Source organism: Rhinatrema bivittatum, chromosome 2 (assembly GCF_901001135.1).
Source record: "Rhinatrema bivittatum chromosome 2, aRhiBiv1.1, whole genome shotgun sequence".
Taxonomy (NCBI): Eukaryota; Metazoa; Chordata; class Amphibia; order Gymnophiona; family Rhinatrematidae; genus Rhinatrema; species Rhinatrema bivittatum.
The window spans coordinates 80,413,999-80,428,837 of record NC_042616.1 but is presented as its reverse complement, the minus strand read 5'-3'; the positions used below and the strand labels follow the sequence as shown (position 1 = coordinate 80,428,837).

At 48.1% G+C, this 14,839-nt stretch overlaps 1 protein-coding gene across 1 annotated transcript in view; it reads right to left on the bottom strand.

The window, feature by feature from the left end:
* Positions 1–14,839, bottom strand: part of VILL (villin like) — a 195,916-nt gene that overhangs the window by 20,011 nt on the left and 161,066 nt on the right. Inside the window, exons 11-15 of the mRNA XM_029588369.1 lie at positions 14,204–14,304; positions 11,014–11,151; positions 10,262–10,420; positions 9,902–10,081; positions 6,476–6,621 (exon numbers count right to left, since the gene is read on the bottom strand). Of these exons, the coding sequence (XP_029444229.1) occupies positions 6,476–6,621; positions 9,902–10,081; positions 10,262–10,420; positions 11,014–11,151; positions 14,204–14,304 (724 nt within the window). The remainder of the gene's footprint in view (positions 1–6,475; positions 6,622–9,901; positions 10,082–10,261; positions 10,421–11,013; positions 11,152–14,203; positions 14,305–14,839) is intronic.

The window sequence follows — 14,839 nt, the reverse complement described above, 5'->3', positions numbered from 1 at the left end:
CTCCCTCCTCTGTCCCCTCCCCTGGTCTTCACCTCAAGGCACCTTCCTGAGTTCTTTCCCTCCTGCCCTTCCTGCAGAGCCCCTTTCTGAGTGTTGTACCTCTCCCCTCCCCCATGGACCCTTTCTGAGTGCATTGCCTCCTGTCCTCTTTCTCTCGTGGCCCTCTCCCTGGTCCCTCCCTCCACAGCCCCATCCCAAGTATTCTTTTCTTTCTTTATTTGGATTTATTACCCACCTTTTTGAATAGAAAATTTCAAATGTAACACATACAGTCTGAAGGAGACTTTACCAATCTAGTCTGAAGGAGATTTCAGTAAGGACCAAACTTGATATCCAAGCAGTTTACAGCATTCCCTCCTGCTCTCCTCCTTCTGCAGGCCAAGTGCTTTCACTGCTATGCTCACCCTCTTGCTGTCTCCTCTCTGTGACTCCATCTCCGCATCCTTCTGAATGCTGATCCCACTATGGTCTTCCCCCACCCCCCTCTGTGGCCATACTACTCCCTCACGTCAGACTAGCAGTATAGACAGAGCACACGAATAAGTGGCCAGAAATTCTCCTCAGGGTCATCACCCCGTTTGCTGCTATCTCTGGTCCTGTGGAGCAGTGGCTGTTGAAGATGTCGGTGGCAGAAAATTTCCTTTCTTTCCCTTAGTGGCAACCAATCATATTCTTACGCGCCTCCTTTCCATGCCACTTTGGGTTTCTTGAGGCTGCAATCTTCCTCTCCTCGATATGGGATCTGGCAGTGGAATTAGGCAGCAGCAGCAGCAGCCTTAAAGCAGAGGTGAGGTCAGCTTTCTCTTTTTCTCAGCACTTTGGTTCCTCCCTTCTGATGGACCCCTTGTAATGGTCTCAAGGACTCCAGGTTGGGCTAGACTCTGCCCAGGCCTAATCCTTATAGGAGTTGAGGGGGTGGGGGATTGGGGGAATTGTTCTGGGCCCTGCACTTTATGGAGCTCCATACTGCTGCAGTAGCCATACTCCCAGCTCTCTGACATCACCATTCCAGAGAGAGAGAGAGCCGCGGCTTGCACACGGTAGATAACAGCAGTGCCGGGATTAAGGGTTGAGAAGAGGGTGGCCAAATGGGGCACTTGCCTCAGGCTTATCCAGTGGCTGCTGTAGCAGCAGAAGTCGGGGCTCTGGCAATAGCTGAGAATGTCAGTGTGGGGGCCTTTGAGCTGATGTGTGCCCATAGACCCTGCAGCAACTCTGTCCCTCACATGGGTTTTCTGGTAACAGGAAGGCCATGTAAGTGGAGGGGGCGGGACTAGTACAGGGCCTTTGAGTGCACATCAGCTCACAGGCCCTGCAATGACTTTCTTAGCTGCCTGCACTACTCTTGCAGTAGCCACAGGATGAGTCTGATGACGCTCATCCAGGGGGTAGAGAAAGGATACATGCTGGCCAGGGGCCAGCAGGGAAGAAAGAGAGAGAGAGGGAGGGAGAGAGAGAGAAAGGAGATTCTTGGTGGTGGGCAATGCTGGGAAGGGGCTGGGGGGGGGGAGAGATACAGAAAGTAGATGCTGGGTAAGGGTTGGAGGGAGACAGAGAAGGCATGCCAGGCAACAGATAGGGGAAGGAGAGAGAGAGAGATTGAAAAAGAGCTGTGCTAGAGCCACCACTGCCAAAGGAGAAATGCTATGTCGGAACCACCACTGGTAAGTCAGGGGGGAGGGGTCTGAAGGAGGGGCTAATTCTGAACCTCTGCCCTAGGCACATAAAATGTTGACCCTGACACTCATCAACAATGGGGCAGGAGCTACAGCAGCAAATATGGACAGCTCCCCCTACTCTTCGATCTTAGGATGAAACTCCTCTCTCTCGCTCTTCAATCTCAGTGGGGAGGGGAGGTCCCTCCTCCAGCTGATTCTCCCTGGGCCGCACATCCTTCTACAGTCAGCCATGTTTCTGCCTTGCAGTAAATTTTCGTGTGAGAGGTTTATGCACCTTGTGGATTTATTTTATGATTTTTTTTGGTGGGACAGGCCACACATCGATTTTTCTAAAAGACATGACAAAGTTGCAGAATATTCTGGAACATACTTTCAAGTTATAAAATTATCTGAAAGTCCCAAAGTCACAGACTTGAGGAAGAGGCACAGGATACCATAACTACTATGACATTTTTATGTATCAGTGCTGGTGCAATAGAGTGCAAAGGGAGATGACTTCACTGCAGAAATGTAGAGTTTCATATTCAAATCTACTTTGTCCAGCTAAGTTTGGGCTTAGCTTGACAAACCATGGGATTTGAATTTGCTAACCACAGTGAGGTCAATATTTAAAGCTGGCCATTTAAGTAACGTGGCCGGCTATAACTTATCTGGCTAAGTTACATGGTATATTCACTTTTATTCAGTGGCACAGCTAAATTGCTGAATATACGTGTATATATTCGCACTTAGCTACATAAGTTAAAACCGGCTGAATTAGACCTGCCACAGAGCTGAGACCGCATATAACTAATTAGTCGCAAAAGTTATGTGGCTAACTTGCTCCACCCTGATCCGCCCACTACATGCCCACAACTTGTGCGGCTAAAAGATTAGCTAAATAGGTGCCTTATGTGTTGCATTCCGCTCCGCGACCCTCACGTCCCGGCCCTTACCTCGGGTTTCCAGCCGGTTTGCTCCTGACTCCAGCTTGCTTCCTGGGCGTCCCCGCGGGGGAGACACCATTTCCCTGAGCCCCCTAGGCACACGCGCCTGCCGATGCGGCGCTTATCTAGCCCTCTTCCCGCCAGAGTGCTCTCCGCCCATAGCCCTGACGTCAGATGCCTAGTCTTATTTAGGCTTGCCGCGGATCTCTCTGCGGCGCCTTGCAAGCGGGTTCCTCCTTTGACCCTAGTTGCGCTGGTCCCGAGATGTTCTCGAGCCTTCCTGCTTGCCTGCCTACCAAGAGCCTGCCTGCCTGCCTACTACGAGCCTGCCAGCTCCAGCCTGTTTGCCCGCTTCAGCGACCGGGTCCCTTGCGGTGCCCTGTTGCCCCGAGCCCCGGAGTGTGATTCCCTCGCACTCCGTTTCCTGCTTGCTAGCCTGCCTAGCTTGTGTGTTGACTCTTTGTAGCGCTGTTGCTAACCGCTCTTCAGTTCGAGCCTGCCGCAATTCCTGCTTGGTTCCTGCTCTGCCTGACTTCTGCCAGCCGCAGTTCCTGTCTGGTTCCTGCACTGGCTGCTTCAGCCTGCCGCAGTTCCTGCTCTGCCTGACTTCTGCCTGCCGCAGTTCCTGTCTGGTTCCTGCACTGGCTGCTTCAGCCTGCCGCAGTTCCTGCTTGGTTCCTGCTCTGCCTGACTTCTGCCTGCCGCAGTTCCTGTCTGGTTCCTGCACTGGCTGCTTCAGCCTGCCGCAGTTCCTGCTTGGTTCCTGCTCTGCCTGACTTCTGCCTGCCGCAGTTCCTGTCTGGTTCCTGCACTGGCTGCTTCAGCCTGCCACAGTTCCTGTCTGGTTCCTGCATTGCCTGCTTCAGCCTGCCTCAGTTCCTGCTTGGTTCCTGCTCTGCCTGACTTCTGCCTGCCACAGTTCCTGTCTGGTTCCTGCACTGGCTGCTTCAGCTTGCCGCAGTTCCTGCTTGGTTCCTGCTCTGCCTGACTTCTGCCTGCCGCAGTTCCTGTCTGGTTCCTGCATTGCCTGCTTCAGCCTGCCTCAGTTCCTGCTTGGTTCCTGCTCTGCCTGACTTCTGCCTGCCGCAGTTCCTGTCTGGTTCCTGCACTGCCTGCTTCAGCCTGCCACAGTTCCTGCTAGGTTCCTGCTCTGCCTGACTTCTGCCTGCCGCAGTTCCTATCTGGTTCCTGCACTGCCTGCTTCAGCCTGCCTCAGTTCCTGCTCTGCCTGACTTCTGCCTGCCGCAGTTCCTGTCTGGTTCCTGCACTGCCTGCTTCAGCCTGCCTCAGTTCCTGCTTGGTTCCTGCTCTGCCTGACTTCTGCCTGCCGCAGTTCCTGTCTGGTTCCTGCACTGCCTGCCTCAGTTCCTGCTTGGTTCCTGCTCTGCCTGACTTCTGCCTGCCGCAGTTCCTGTCTGGTTCCTGCACTGCCTGCTTCAGCCTGCCTCAGTTCCTGCTTGGTTCCTGCTCTGCCTGACTTCTGCCTGCCGCAGTTCCTGTCTGGTTCCTGCACTGCCTGCTTCAGCCTGCCACAGTTCCTGCTAGGTTCCTGCTCTGCCTGACTTCTGCCTGCCGCAGTTCCTGTCTGGTTCCTGCACTGGCTGCTTCAGCCTGCCTCAGTTCCTGCTTGGTTCCTGCTCTGCCTGACTTCTGCCTGCCGCAGTTCCTGTCTGGTTCCTGCACTGCCTGCTTCAGCCTGCCTCAGTTCCTGCTTGGTTCCTGCTCTGCCTGACTTCTGCCTGCCGCAGTTCCTGTCTGGTTCCTGCACTGCCTGCTTCAGCCTGCCTCAGTTCCTGGTTGGTTCCTGCTCTGCCTGACTTCTGCCTGCCGCAGTTCCTGTCTGGTTCCTGCACTGGCTGCTTCAGCCTGCCGCAGTTCCTGCTTGGTTCCTGCTCTGCCTGACTTCTGCCTGCCGCAGTTCCTGTCTGGTTCCTGCACTGCCTGCTTCAGCCTGCCACAGTTCCTGCTAGGTTCCTGCTCTGCCTGACTTCTCCCTGCCTCAGCTCCTGCCTGGTACCTGACTGCCCCAGCCCCAGCTCGTCTGGATCCAGACTTGCGATCTCCTAAGTCCCAGCGGCCGGGCCCCTACGGGCTCATCCCGGGGCGGGGGGGGGCACCGGCTTCCAGGGTGAATTGCCTAAGACTCGAGCGGCTGGGCTCCCAAGGGCTCTTCCCGGGGGAGCACCAGCTTCCTGGGTGAAGCCAGCCTGTTCCAGCCTGTCTGGTCTGCCTCCCGGCCTGTAGTTCTGAGACTGTTGTACGCCTTCTCCCAAGTCTCCCGCAGGCCGGTCCAAGGGTACACTAACACTCCCTTTCCCAACATTATGCTTCTAAGTGGTGCCACTGAACGTAGGAGCATATTCAGTGGCCGCCACTTAGTTGGATAAGTTACACTTGTGTACTAAATTCTGTGGTGGGACTAAGTTTGGTTATGCAGGAGAGCAGTCCTAAAGTTATCTGGATAACTTTATTCAGATAACTTGGACTGAATCCACATATATTCCGCAAAGTACATATCTGGCTGCGTTCTGCTGAATATACGAGTAAGGTTTTCTGGGTAACTTACCTGCTCCTTGCCCTGCTGAATATGGATCTCATAGGTTTTTGAGCTGGCAAGGTAGCCACCCTACTCTAGCTCAAGAGAGTAGTGAGTCCCAGTAGAGCTGGGTAAACTGATTGCCATTTTAAACATCCTGGCACTAATAAGGCTGCATGAAGAGCTGTCTAAGATCAATCTGAGGGGAGGATTAGAGAGGAGAATATTTATAACCAACATGGGGGTTGATATTCAAAGGGTTTGTCTGGAGGTAGATGGATAAAACCCAAGATTTGAATGTTTTCCTCCACTTGCCTGCTAAATGCTGTGCAGACAACTTGTTATCCAGAGAAGTTACGCTGAATATCCAGGTATCTGGGTAACTTTATCCTGTTAACTTTCACACTTACTGGTTTATGGATCTCAGTGGAAATAGTCCTGGCTTGATAATACATTCTTGGTTGCTAGATGATGGAGCTTACAGTAACAATGCTCACTATTTACATCATCATGATTTTGGCAGGAACACTAATGTTCTGGCAGAAGAAATCATAGTACATATGATTGTGTTGTATTCCTGAAGTTGGCGTAGACTGAATTGTTGAACAATGGATATGCAAATCTTTCTTTTTGCGTTACTGCTGAGTTTGCTTTGATTTGGCGATATCTTTGGAAGTTTTGAACACAAATTCATATCCTCTCTAGTGTTGATTCTATCTAACTTCGGAGAATTCACTTCACTGTCTCTTGCAAGGCTATAATAGAATTATGATAACGATAACTTTCAATGGAAGCTTTCATGCAGTCCAATTCCCAAGGAAAACTACCGTTAGGATGTTCTCCTGCAGATGAGGTTGCATGCATGGTTTTGTAGTGGTACATTGCCTGTGATGATATCAACACACAAACAAGAGTACACTGGATGATTTTCTCCTGCCAACCTCCAAAAATGACCAGAAGCTTAAAAAATATTTCCTCTCCCCAACCTCTATTTTTTAAATAAATGGAAAATCTTTTGCCAGAGATGTATAATGGGATAGTCCAGTCCTGTTCTACGGTGACAGATGACAAGTCTTGACATAGAACAGTAGTGCCTGACATGTTCATCCAATCAAATGACCCGATGAGCTGAACATTCCCGACTACTATATTAAGCAAGAAGGTTGTAGCTTGAATCCGCAAGTCATAAGTGCTCTGGAACACACAAGGTATACAGTAACATAAAGATGAAGAGAGTTTGTTAGGGAATAAAAGACATAATATATGGACTCCAAAAGTATCAAGAAAGGCTAGAAAATCTCTGTCCCCTCCTCCTATTGTAACAAAGACATTACCTCTTATCACTAGAATAGGGGGCTTTCCCTCCCAGGGCCACCCAAAATTCTGCAGGCTCCTGCCCCTCGAGAATCGTCTGCTTGTCTCGTTTTGAGATGACATTGGCCACTGTCTTTGCCATCTCTCTCTCATCACCGCTGCAGCCCTGTGTGGCAGAAAAATAAGGAATTAATAGGGATGGCCCACAAATAGGTTTTCTATTCAGAATATATCTTACAATTATTTTGTGTAACTTTATTCAAATCGTGTTGCTCTTTCAGGAGTCAATCTAATAAGACCCATGGTGAAATTGGCGCTAGTTGTCAGCGCATATTTGTTTTAGCACTTGTGGCAAAAGCAGCAGCCCTTGCAGGATGTAATAAAGACTAAGTATGCAAATGTGATGCACGCAGAAAATATGCGCTAAAAGTAAACCTCATGAAAAGACACACGTAAATATGCGCAGTCAAGACCCTATGTGATAGACCACACAGAAACCCGCACTGAAACCCACATTAATGTGGTGACCCGCGAGTAATTCACAGGAGGAAAGCCTTCCCCTTTCATAAAACAGTGAAGAAGTTAGTGGTCCAGGAATGGGACTAAAGGTGGCTAGAGCAATGTCTAATCCCTTCATGTTCCATCTCTGATCTGATCTATACCAGCGAGTGCTGGTAAGCACGGGAAATGCAGCAGAGATTTCTTCAGCCAACCCACAAAATGTACCATAGAATCCAGAAAAGGTGAAGGTAATCCATGATTACCCCAGAGCTGCACATTAATGCCAGCAATGGAGTAAACCAGCCTTACACTTTAACTTATCTCCTGCCCTGACTCAAGTGCTAAAAAACCCGCACACAAAAACCGGCACTATCCGATGCGCAGCTCCTTGCATAGCCCATAGCCAAATAATGAATTGCCTCCTTTAGATGCCATTAGCATGCACTCGTGCAAAACCAGTCTTGGGTTTTTAAGCGTGTTTATGAGCGCATTTTTCCTGTCCTGACCACGTTATGATATACACGCATAAGACAAGCATGGGAAAAACACATGAAAAAAACCGCACAAGTACATACAAAAACTCATGGTAGCTTTAGCAAGCTTATTACATCGGCCCCTCTGCTTGAATTCTCTCAGGTTGTTTTGTATTCCCCCTTTCTCCCCTCTGTTGGAGGACTGATAGCAAAAGCGCATCCTCCACATCAGACAGCCAGGGGTTAACATTCCCTGGCTGTGTCGCTAGTCCCTGCATGGGAAGGGATTGGATTGTAAGGGTTGCCTAGATAGGATGTAACCTGTACTATTGAGTCCATGTGACCATCTTCCTGGAATACTGGGGAGGAAAGTTGGAGAACCAACTCAACATTTGGTGAAAAAGGTCATATGATATCAGAAGGTCAAGATCCAGAAAAAGCTAAAGCTACCAGAGACTGAGATCCCAAAACTGGTTGGCTACATGGATGCAGACTCATCTGGCGAAGCAACAAACCAAAAATCTACCACTGGGCACCACTTTTAGTTTGGTAGTGGAACCATCAGATGTGCTAGTAAAAAGCAATCAACAGTGGCACTCTTATCCACTGACGTGGAATACAATGAAACAGCCTCAATGTGCCAGGAAGCCATTTGGCTATGTCAATTGCTGACGGACATTGGAGTCAATGTGCATGAATGCATAACTCTACTAGAGGACAACTAAGAGTGCATAAAGTTAGCACAAATCGAGAAGGTGAACTCGTGCACCAAGCACATTGATGAGAAGCCCTGCCTTTTGAGAGACTTCAAGGGATGGGCACCATTAAACTTGAATACCACCCATTAGAAGAAATGGTTACAGATGCACTGACAAAACTGCTATCCATAGACTGCCACTGTGATTTCATGGAAAAATGAATCTTGGAGGTTGTCCGTTCAGCCATTGAGAAGGGATTTTGGAAGACCAATAGCAAAAGGTCATTCTCCAGCTCCAGACAGCCAAGGGTTAGCATTCCCTGGCTGTGTCACCTGACCCTGCATGGGAAGGAATTTGACTGGAAGGGTTATCTAGACAGGATGTAACCTGTATTAGTGAGTCTGAGTCTCCATTTTCCTCCCCGCCTATTGTGTCTGGTTACACCAGCAAAGTTCCCCGTGTACAAAACCATGTATCAGCATATAGAATGTTAAGTATTTTCTATCCCAGTTTCCCAACTAAAATATCCTTGGCATGCTGCCACTGAAGAGTGTGGAGTCTTTTCTGCCTCACAATAAGTTTTTCTCCGGGTTGTGTGTGTGTGTGTGGTGGGGAGTTACTGCTGCACCCAACCGGTTCTAAATCTGAATAACTAGATTGGGCCAAACCAGTTCTAGAAAAACTACACTCTCTATCTGCTCCCCCCCTCCCCCCAGTTTTCTTAATAATCCTTAGTGGATCTGAAAGGTTGTGAATGGCTGCATTAGCGACCATGGATTAAAAGTATGTCACCATCTATGTTATGTTACAACTAGGGGGGGGGGGGGAGCACTTTATTCAAAGGCATTTATCCAAATAGCTTTTGAGTTATCCTGAAAAATGCCGACTTTCGAATTATCTGCGCCACTTATCCTGCTAAATTTTAGCAAGATAACAAAGGGGTGTTTCAGGGCGGAGCTGAATAAGTAGAAAATCTTGCAAGCCTGTAGGCCCAAAAAGGACCCCCCCCTTGCTCCCCCCCCAAATACCCAAACATAAATTAAGTGAAGATTCCCGGCAAAAGGCCACCCTCACCCCTCCTCCTGCCCCCATCAATCCCATCCCCTCTGCACCCCCCAATCCCTTACAGTGACGGGGAGCTTGGAACTATCATCTGGCTCCTTGTGCACGTAGCCCTGCTCTGACAGCAACACTGGTCGCGTTGGACGTCAGACACTAATTCCAAGCTCCCGCTCACTATAAGGAGGGGGTGGGGCGAGATAGGGACCTCCTCTTAATTTGGGTTTAGATTTTTCTGGGCGAAGTGGAGAGGGAGGCTATTCAGGTACATTGGCTCGTAATATTTTTTTTATATACTTTGGGAGAAGGAAGGGAGATCAGCCAGCAGGGCTGGCATTGATTTCATTGGGGTGGGGCTTTGGACCATGAGGCCTGCTCGGACGTTTTTGTTTTTTTACGTCAAGCGCTGCTTAACTGGCAAAATTCCTTGAATATCGCCCGTTACTTGGGAATATGTTCCCCGATAACTTTGAAACCTAACCAGCGATATTCAAGCTTAGCTGATTAGTTTTCAAAGTTATCCAGATAGGTTTTCCAGGATAACTTTATTTGGGGATATTCAGTGGGACCTTTATCCCACTGAATATCCAGGATAACTAATTTGGCTAACTTTGGGCGGATAAGTTATCTGTTTACGGGGTTTCTAAATATTGGCTTCTAGGAGCCTAACTTAGGGAAGTCATCCTTCTCAGCGAGCCTTGGGTGTTTTGCATACCTTTCCGCACCAGAGGTAGCAGACCTGGTCAGCCTTCAGCACGAAGACGTCATTGGAGTTTAGAGAGGAGGCTCGCGATGGGACCTCGGTGGCTTTGGTGTTGAACTCATTGGTTCCCCTCACTTGGAAGAGCCTGATTGGTGGCTCCGGCTCTGTCTTACCGGCACGACTCGTTCCACCCTAACATTGAAAGGAATTTACAGAACACAAAGAAGTGAGAGAAGGCATGGTGACTTTCACTGTACACACCAATGCTAGCCAACGGTGGCACACATAAACTTCAATCTGGACACTGCTGCTTTCAGTTTGAACCTCTGTGCCATCTCCTTCATTACATGAACATTTCAGCTCTTACCGTACCTCATAAATAATCATTTCTCCTCTAAAGATTGCCTGGAAGTGTTTTGGCTCTTTTCCCATTGTAACTCGGACTTGCACTGGTTGGTCGTTATACTTGCGATCCAGTTCCACTGCTTGATAAGCACAGGCCGTGATTTCATCCTGGGTCGCATGGCGGCCCTAGAAGTGGACATGAAGAGCACGATGTGGTTTATCACCTAGTACTATCAGATGCCCAAAAAGCAGTGTCAGGTACAGAGAAGCAGCCGCTTGGACAGTTCTGTTTGCATTTAAGTTGGAGGGGTGCAAAAAACAGCAGCATCAGTCAGGAATAATTATGCAGTGTTTTTTCCATCAGGCCTCTGCCCCCAGTGTAACTTTCCTGGGGGATGAGAAAGAATCAACTGACAGGGGCTTACGAAGATATAACTAAATCTAGACTTGAATCTATATAGTTGGGGCTCATCCAGGAACTCCTTCTTTTCCTTTCCCTACTATTTTTAAAGGGACATTTAAAGGGACATTTCAGAGAGAGAAAGGCATCACCTGCACTTACAATGAGATGTGGGGTTTTTTTTCTGTTTTGGCTTTGATGGTAGCTACTCAATGTGGTTTCAAACCCGTCTTAAATGTCCCTGTGCCTCAGTTTGCCAGGGAAAAGCTGGTTTGAAACTGCTTTCTAAACACATTGTAGAAAGATTGATAGAAGGTTTGATGGTGTCTTGTTTGCACGGTAAGGAGAATCTTTTAACATAATTCTGTGCTTTACTCACCAGCCACATATAGAGAATGTAATTAGGCTTCCCGGATTTCAGATAGGTGTACAGCACCAGGTAACAGTCTCCGCCATAGAAACGCCCGTAGGTGCTGGGATCTACCTCTTTTATATCCAGATTCTCGATCCTCCATACCTGCAGGGGAACACATCACAGTCAGCTTGCCCATAATCTTTATACCCAGTACCTGGTGAGCTGTGGATACTAATGATATTCTGAGATTATTGCAGCATAATACACACTCAACTTTCTCTACAGTAGACTGTAAATTGGAGGGACGGCAGTTCAGGTCAAACAAATCATGTCACATCAGGAATGCGATGCGCTCAACTTTTTGATGTTATGCTGTTGAAGATTCATAACAGGCAAACTGTAGACCCCTTTCTATTTCTGCCCCAGGCTTGATTAAAACTCTTGCAGATTCATCCCCTTTGATGCTCAATTTTGCTGATGTTTTCTGGGATGAGAGGGTAGGATCTCTACAACAATGCTTCCCAAAGCTGTTCTGAGGGACCCCAGCCAGTCAGGTTTCTCAGGACATCTGCAACGAATATGCATGAACTAAATGTGCATGCACTGCCTCCCTGAATGCCCATTGTGGTTATCCTGAAAACCGGACTGGCTGAGGGTCTTCTAGGACAGATTTCAGAGCCACTGCTCTAAAACATGCCAGAAGCAGGTCAGGACCGGGTGAAACCCACTGAGAACTGGAACATCACCTGCTTCTGCTCAGGATCAGTGTGGGCCAGGTGAGGGTTCGGCTGTGAAATTTAACTCAGGATAGAAGGCAGATCTTACAGGAAATGCATTTCAGATAGCACTACCTGATCATTCTGGATCATCAGGGACCAAGTGAACCAATCTTGCTTTTGTCTCACTGAACGTAGCCCAAGAGAAGTGGGGCTGTAAATCCCTGACTGTAATGGGACTTAGCTGGGACAGCCCTAGCTTGGCTCTGAAGACTGGGAGCTATCTGATTTCTAAGCATAAAGCCAGTTTCCACATGCAGCATTTTAAATGATTTATGAAACAATGATACTGCAAAGAGTGACAGTAAAAGATTATCTTTTCAGATAATTTCAGTATATTTGAAGTAGATAAATGGCAATGCACTTTTCCCCAGTCATGATGTATCACTGGTTTAGTATGACACAATATGCTGGCCTCGGTTAGATCTGGTGAGGGCAGTGGGCAATTGGACGTAACGGGATCTAAATGAGGTACCAAATGCTCAGAAATGGGTTGAGGATGTCCCACTCTGTCGTGATAAAGCGTCAGCCAGCTCTGGCCTGCACTGCGGAACCCAACAACCACCAGTGCCCAGAAGTAGGGTCTCTACCACAAAGCGGCCACCGTGCAGCGGGGAGGGAACACGCTCTGCCTGATCCGGCTGCGGCTCACAATTTGGAAATAGCACCAGTTCTGGAAACCTCCCGCTGCTGTGCAACGTGCCGTCGGCGCTGCTCCGCCCTTCCCCTGGTGCGGGAAGGGCAATGGCAAACCGAGACGGAGAATCGGCAGGAGCATCGGTTTCAGTGTTTTCGTAAGAGAAAATAAAGGGAGAGCAGTATATGCTGTTTCCCCTCAGGTGAAAGGCTTAGAACGGGTGTTCTCAACTGCGGCACTCGCATAGCTGAGGATGGAGGAGGCCAGATGTTCAGGCAACAGCTCTGCGGTTTCACATGGGAAGGGAGAGGTTCTGGGCGGGAACTAAAACAGGGGATTTTATCTGTTCTTGCACCCAAGACAGTGCAATATTAAGGAGGAAGTCAACAAAAGCTGTCTTAGCTAAGGAGTGATATCTTACAAGCGTGCTGCATGGCTGGCAGCTGGGATATATGGTTAACAGTGTGAACAGAGACAAGTGCGCAAACTGGACAGACAGGCTAGTCTTTTCCTGTCCTCATCTGCTACCTATGTTACTATGTGGGTCAAGGGCCTTGAACATGTCTGCTTTTCCAGGTAATCTAGCTATGTCCAATAGCCTTCCTTTTGGATGAAATATATCAAAGTATATCTACGGAATATGTATTGTAGACATTCTGAAAAGCAGACCTGTCTGCAGCTCTCACTGAGCACCCCTTTCAAATGTCTGCTGAGTTTTGGTTTAAAGGGGAGCAGAAGCTCCTCTCTGAGCCTCTTTTTCTGGACAGGCATCTGATTCCCAACAGAGGAATCCTGACTAGATGTGGAAACCACAGTGCAAATCCTAAATGTCAGAGGCTTATCCACAGTGACAGCCTTGCCTAGAAAATAAAAAGAGAGACAAGGATTCTGGCTGAGGAGCCGTCAGATAACACTGCAGACAATTATTCACAGGAATCAGCACTGACCTGATACTAGCAGACCTCATGGAGTAACCCTGACCTTCATAGTACAATCAATAAAACAGTGTGCGCCCTCTCACCACTGGAAATCACTTGATTTTGTTAGGTATCAAAAGTCATGCTTGCTAATGAAACTTCCTGCCATGCTAGGTCCCGTACGTCTTAATTATTATCATTACTGCTCAGTCAGCACGGCTGTGCTTGCCGGGCATGATTATTATTCTCTGCTGAAATTACTGCTCATCTGGGACTTTCTGAGAGCGCTGGCAGCTCAGATGGGTTTCTGCTTTGAAGCTTCCTTGGTAGCTGCAGTAACAGTTACTGGCAGCCCCCTAAGGGCACAAGAACACAAGGACTGTCAAGCCGAATGAGACAAAATTGTCTTCCTAGCCCGGCTGCCTGTTTCCGACAGTCTCATCTAGCAGGTTCTTAGAGGGAGTGAGTGTGTCAGAAACAGGGCTCGTATTCTTAGTTGTCCATTCCCTGAACCCTGGAGTTGCATCCCTATCTTTCCTCTCAAGCCTTCCCACCTGCCTGAGCCCTGCATCTTTTTCAGGTGCGTACAGTGATTTTGGTGAGAGCTGTTCCTGGTGACTTCCCCTGTGCACGGTGAGGTTATGAAAAGGCTACTGAAGACTAACCGGGATTCACAAATGCTATTGACATTATGATTTTGCCCTCACTGCTGAGACATAGACCCAAAAAAAGAAATTGGAAGATTTAGTACACATTTACCATCATATTACACTGAAGGTTATGGAATGGAGGACATATTTATTACATCTGAGGAGAATAATCACAAATTGGAAATATTCAGGTGACTTCAATAGACAGAATTTGCTTCTAAAATGTTCACTCACCTCCACTTTCCCTGAAGCATCATCCACCATTCTCTGCTCTGCTGCTAACTCCGGCCTGGCATATAACTGTGTGACATCAAACTTTTCTTGCGCTACCTTGGCTGTAATATAACCACAGCAAACAATACATGACATTTCTTCCACCTTCTGTTATCACTGCCTCACCAATCATACCCACATTTGTCTTTCCTTAACCAACCACTCTCGATCTCTTTCCAACTCTTAGTCTATTTCTCTGTGGTACCTGCCCAGATCCACTCCTACTTCTTCACATTAAACTCCTCCAAGTCTAAAGCTCTCTATTATTCGGCCTCCCCAGTTATTCTCTGTCTTTCTAGTGATTCCTCTGATTTAGATTTTCATTACATATTGAACGCTGAAACAGGGGTCACCAACAACCCATCCTTCTCTCTCCACCCTGACATCGGCTCTCTCTGTATTTATATTCTCTACCATGTATTTAATATCCATAAATTAAACCTGTAACATTCCCCTCGGGCAAAACCAGATCCATAGCCAGGCCATTTGGCACCTATGGCCAAGTGGAAAAGTGTGCTCTCACCCTGAACACAACATACAACACCATGAGCTTGGAGACTCCTGTTACCTGTAGGGGGCTTTTATTTTTATTTTTTA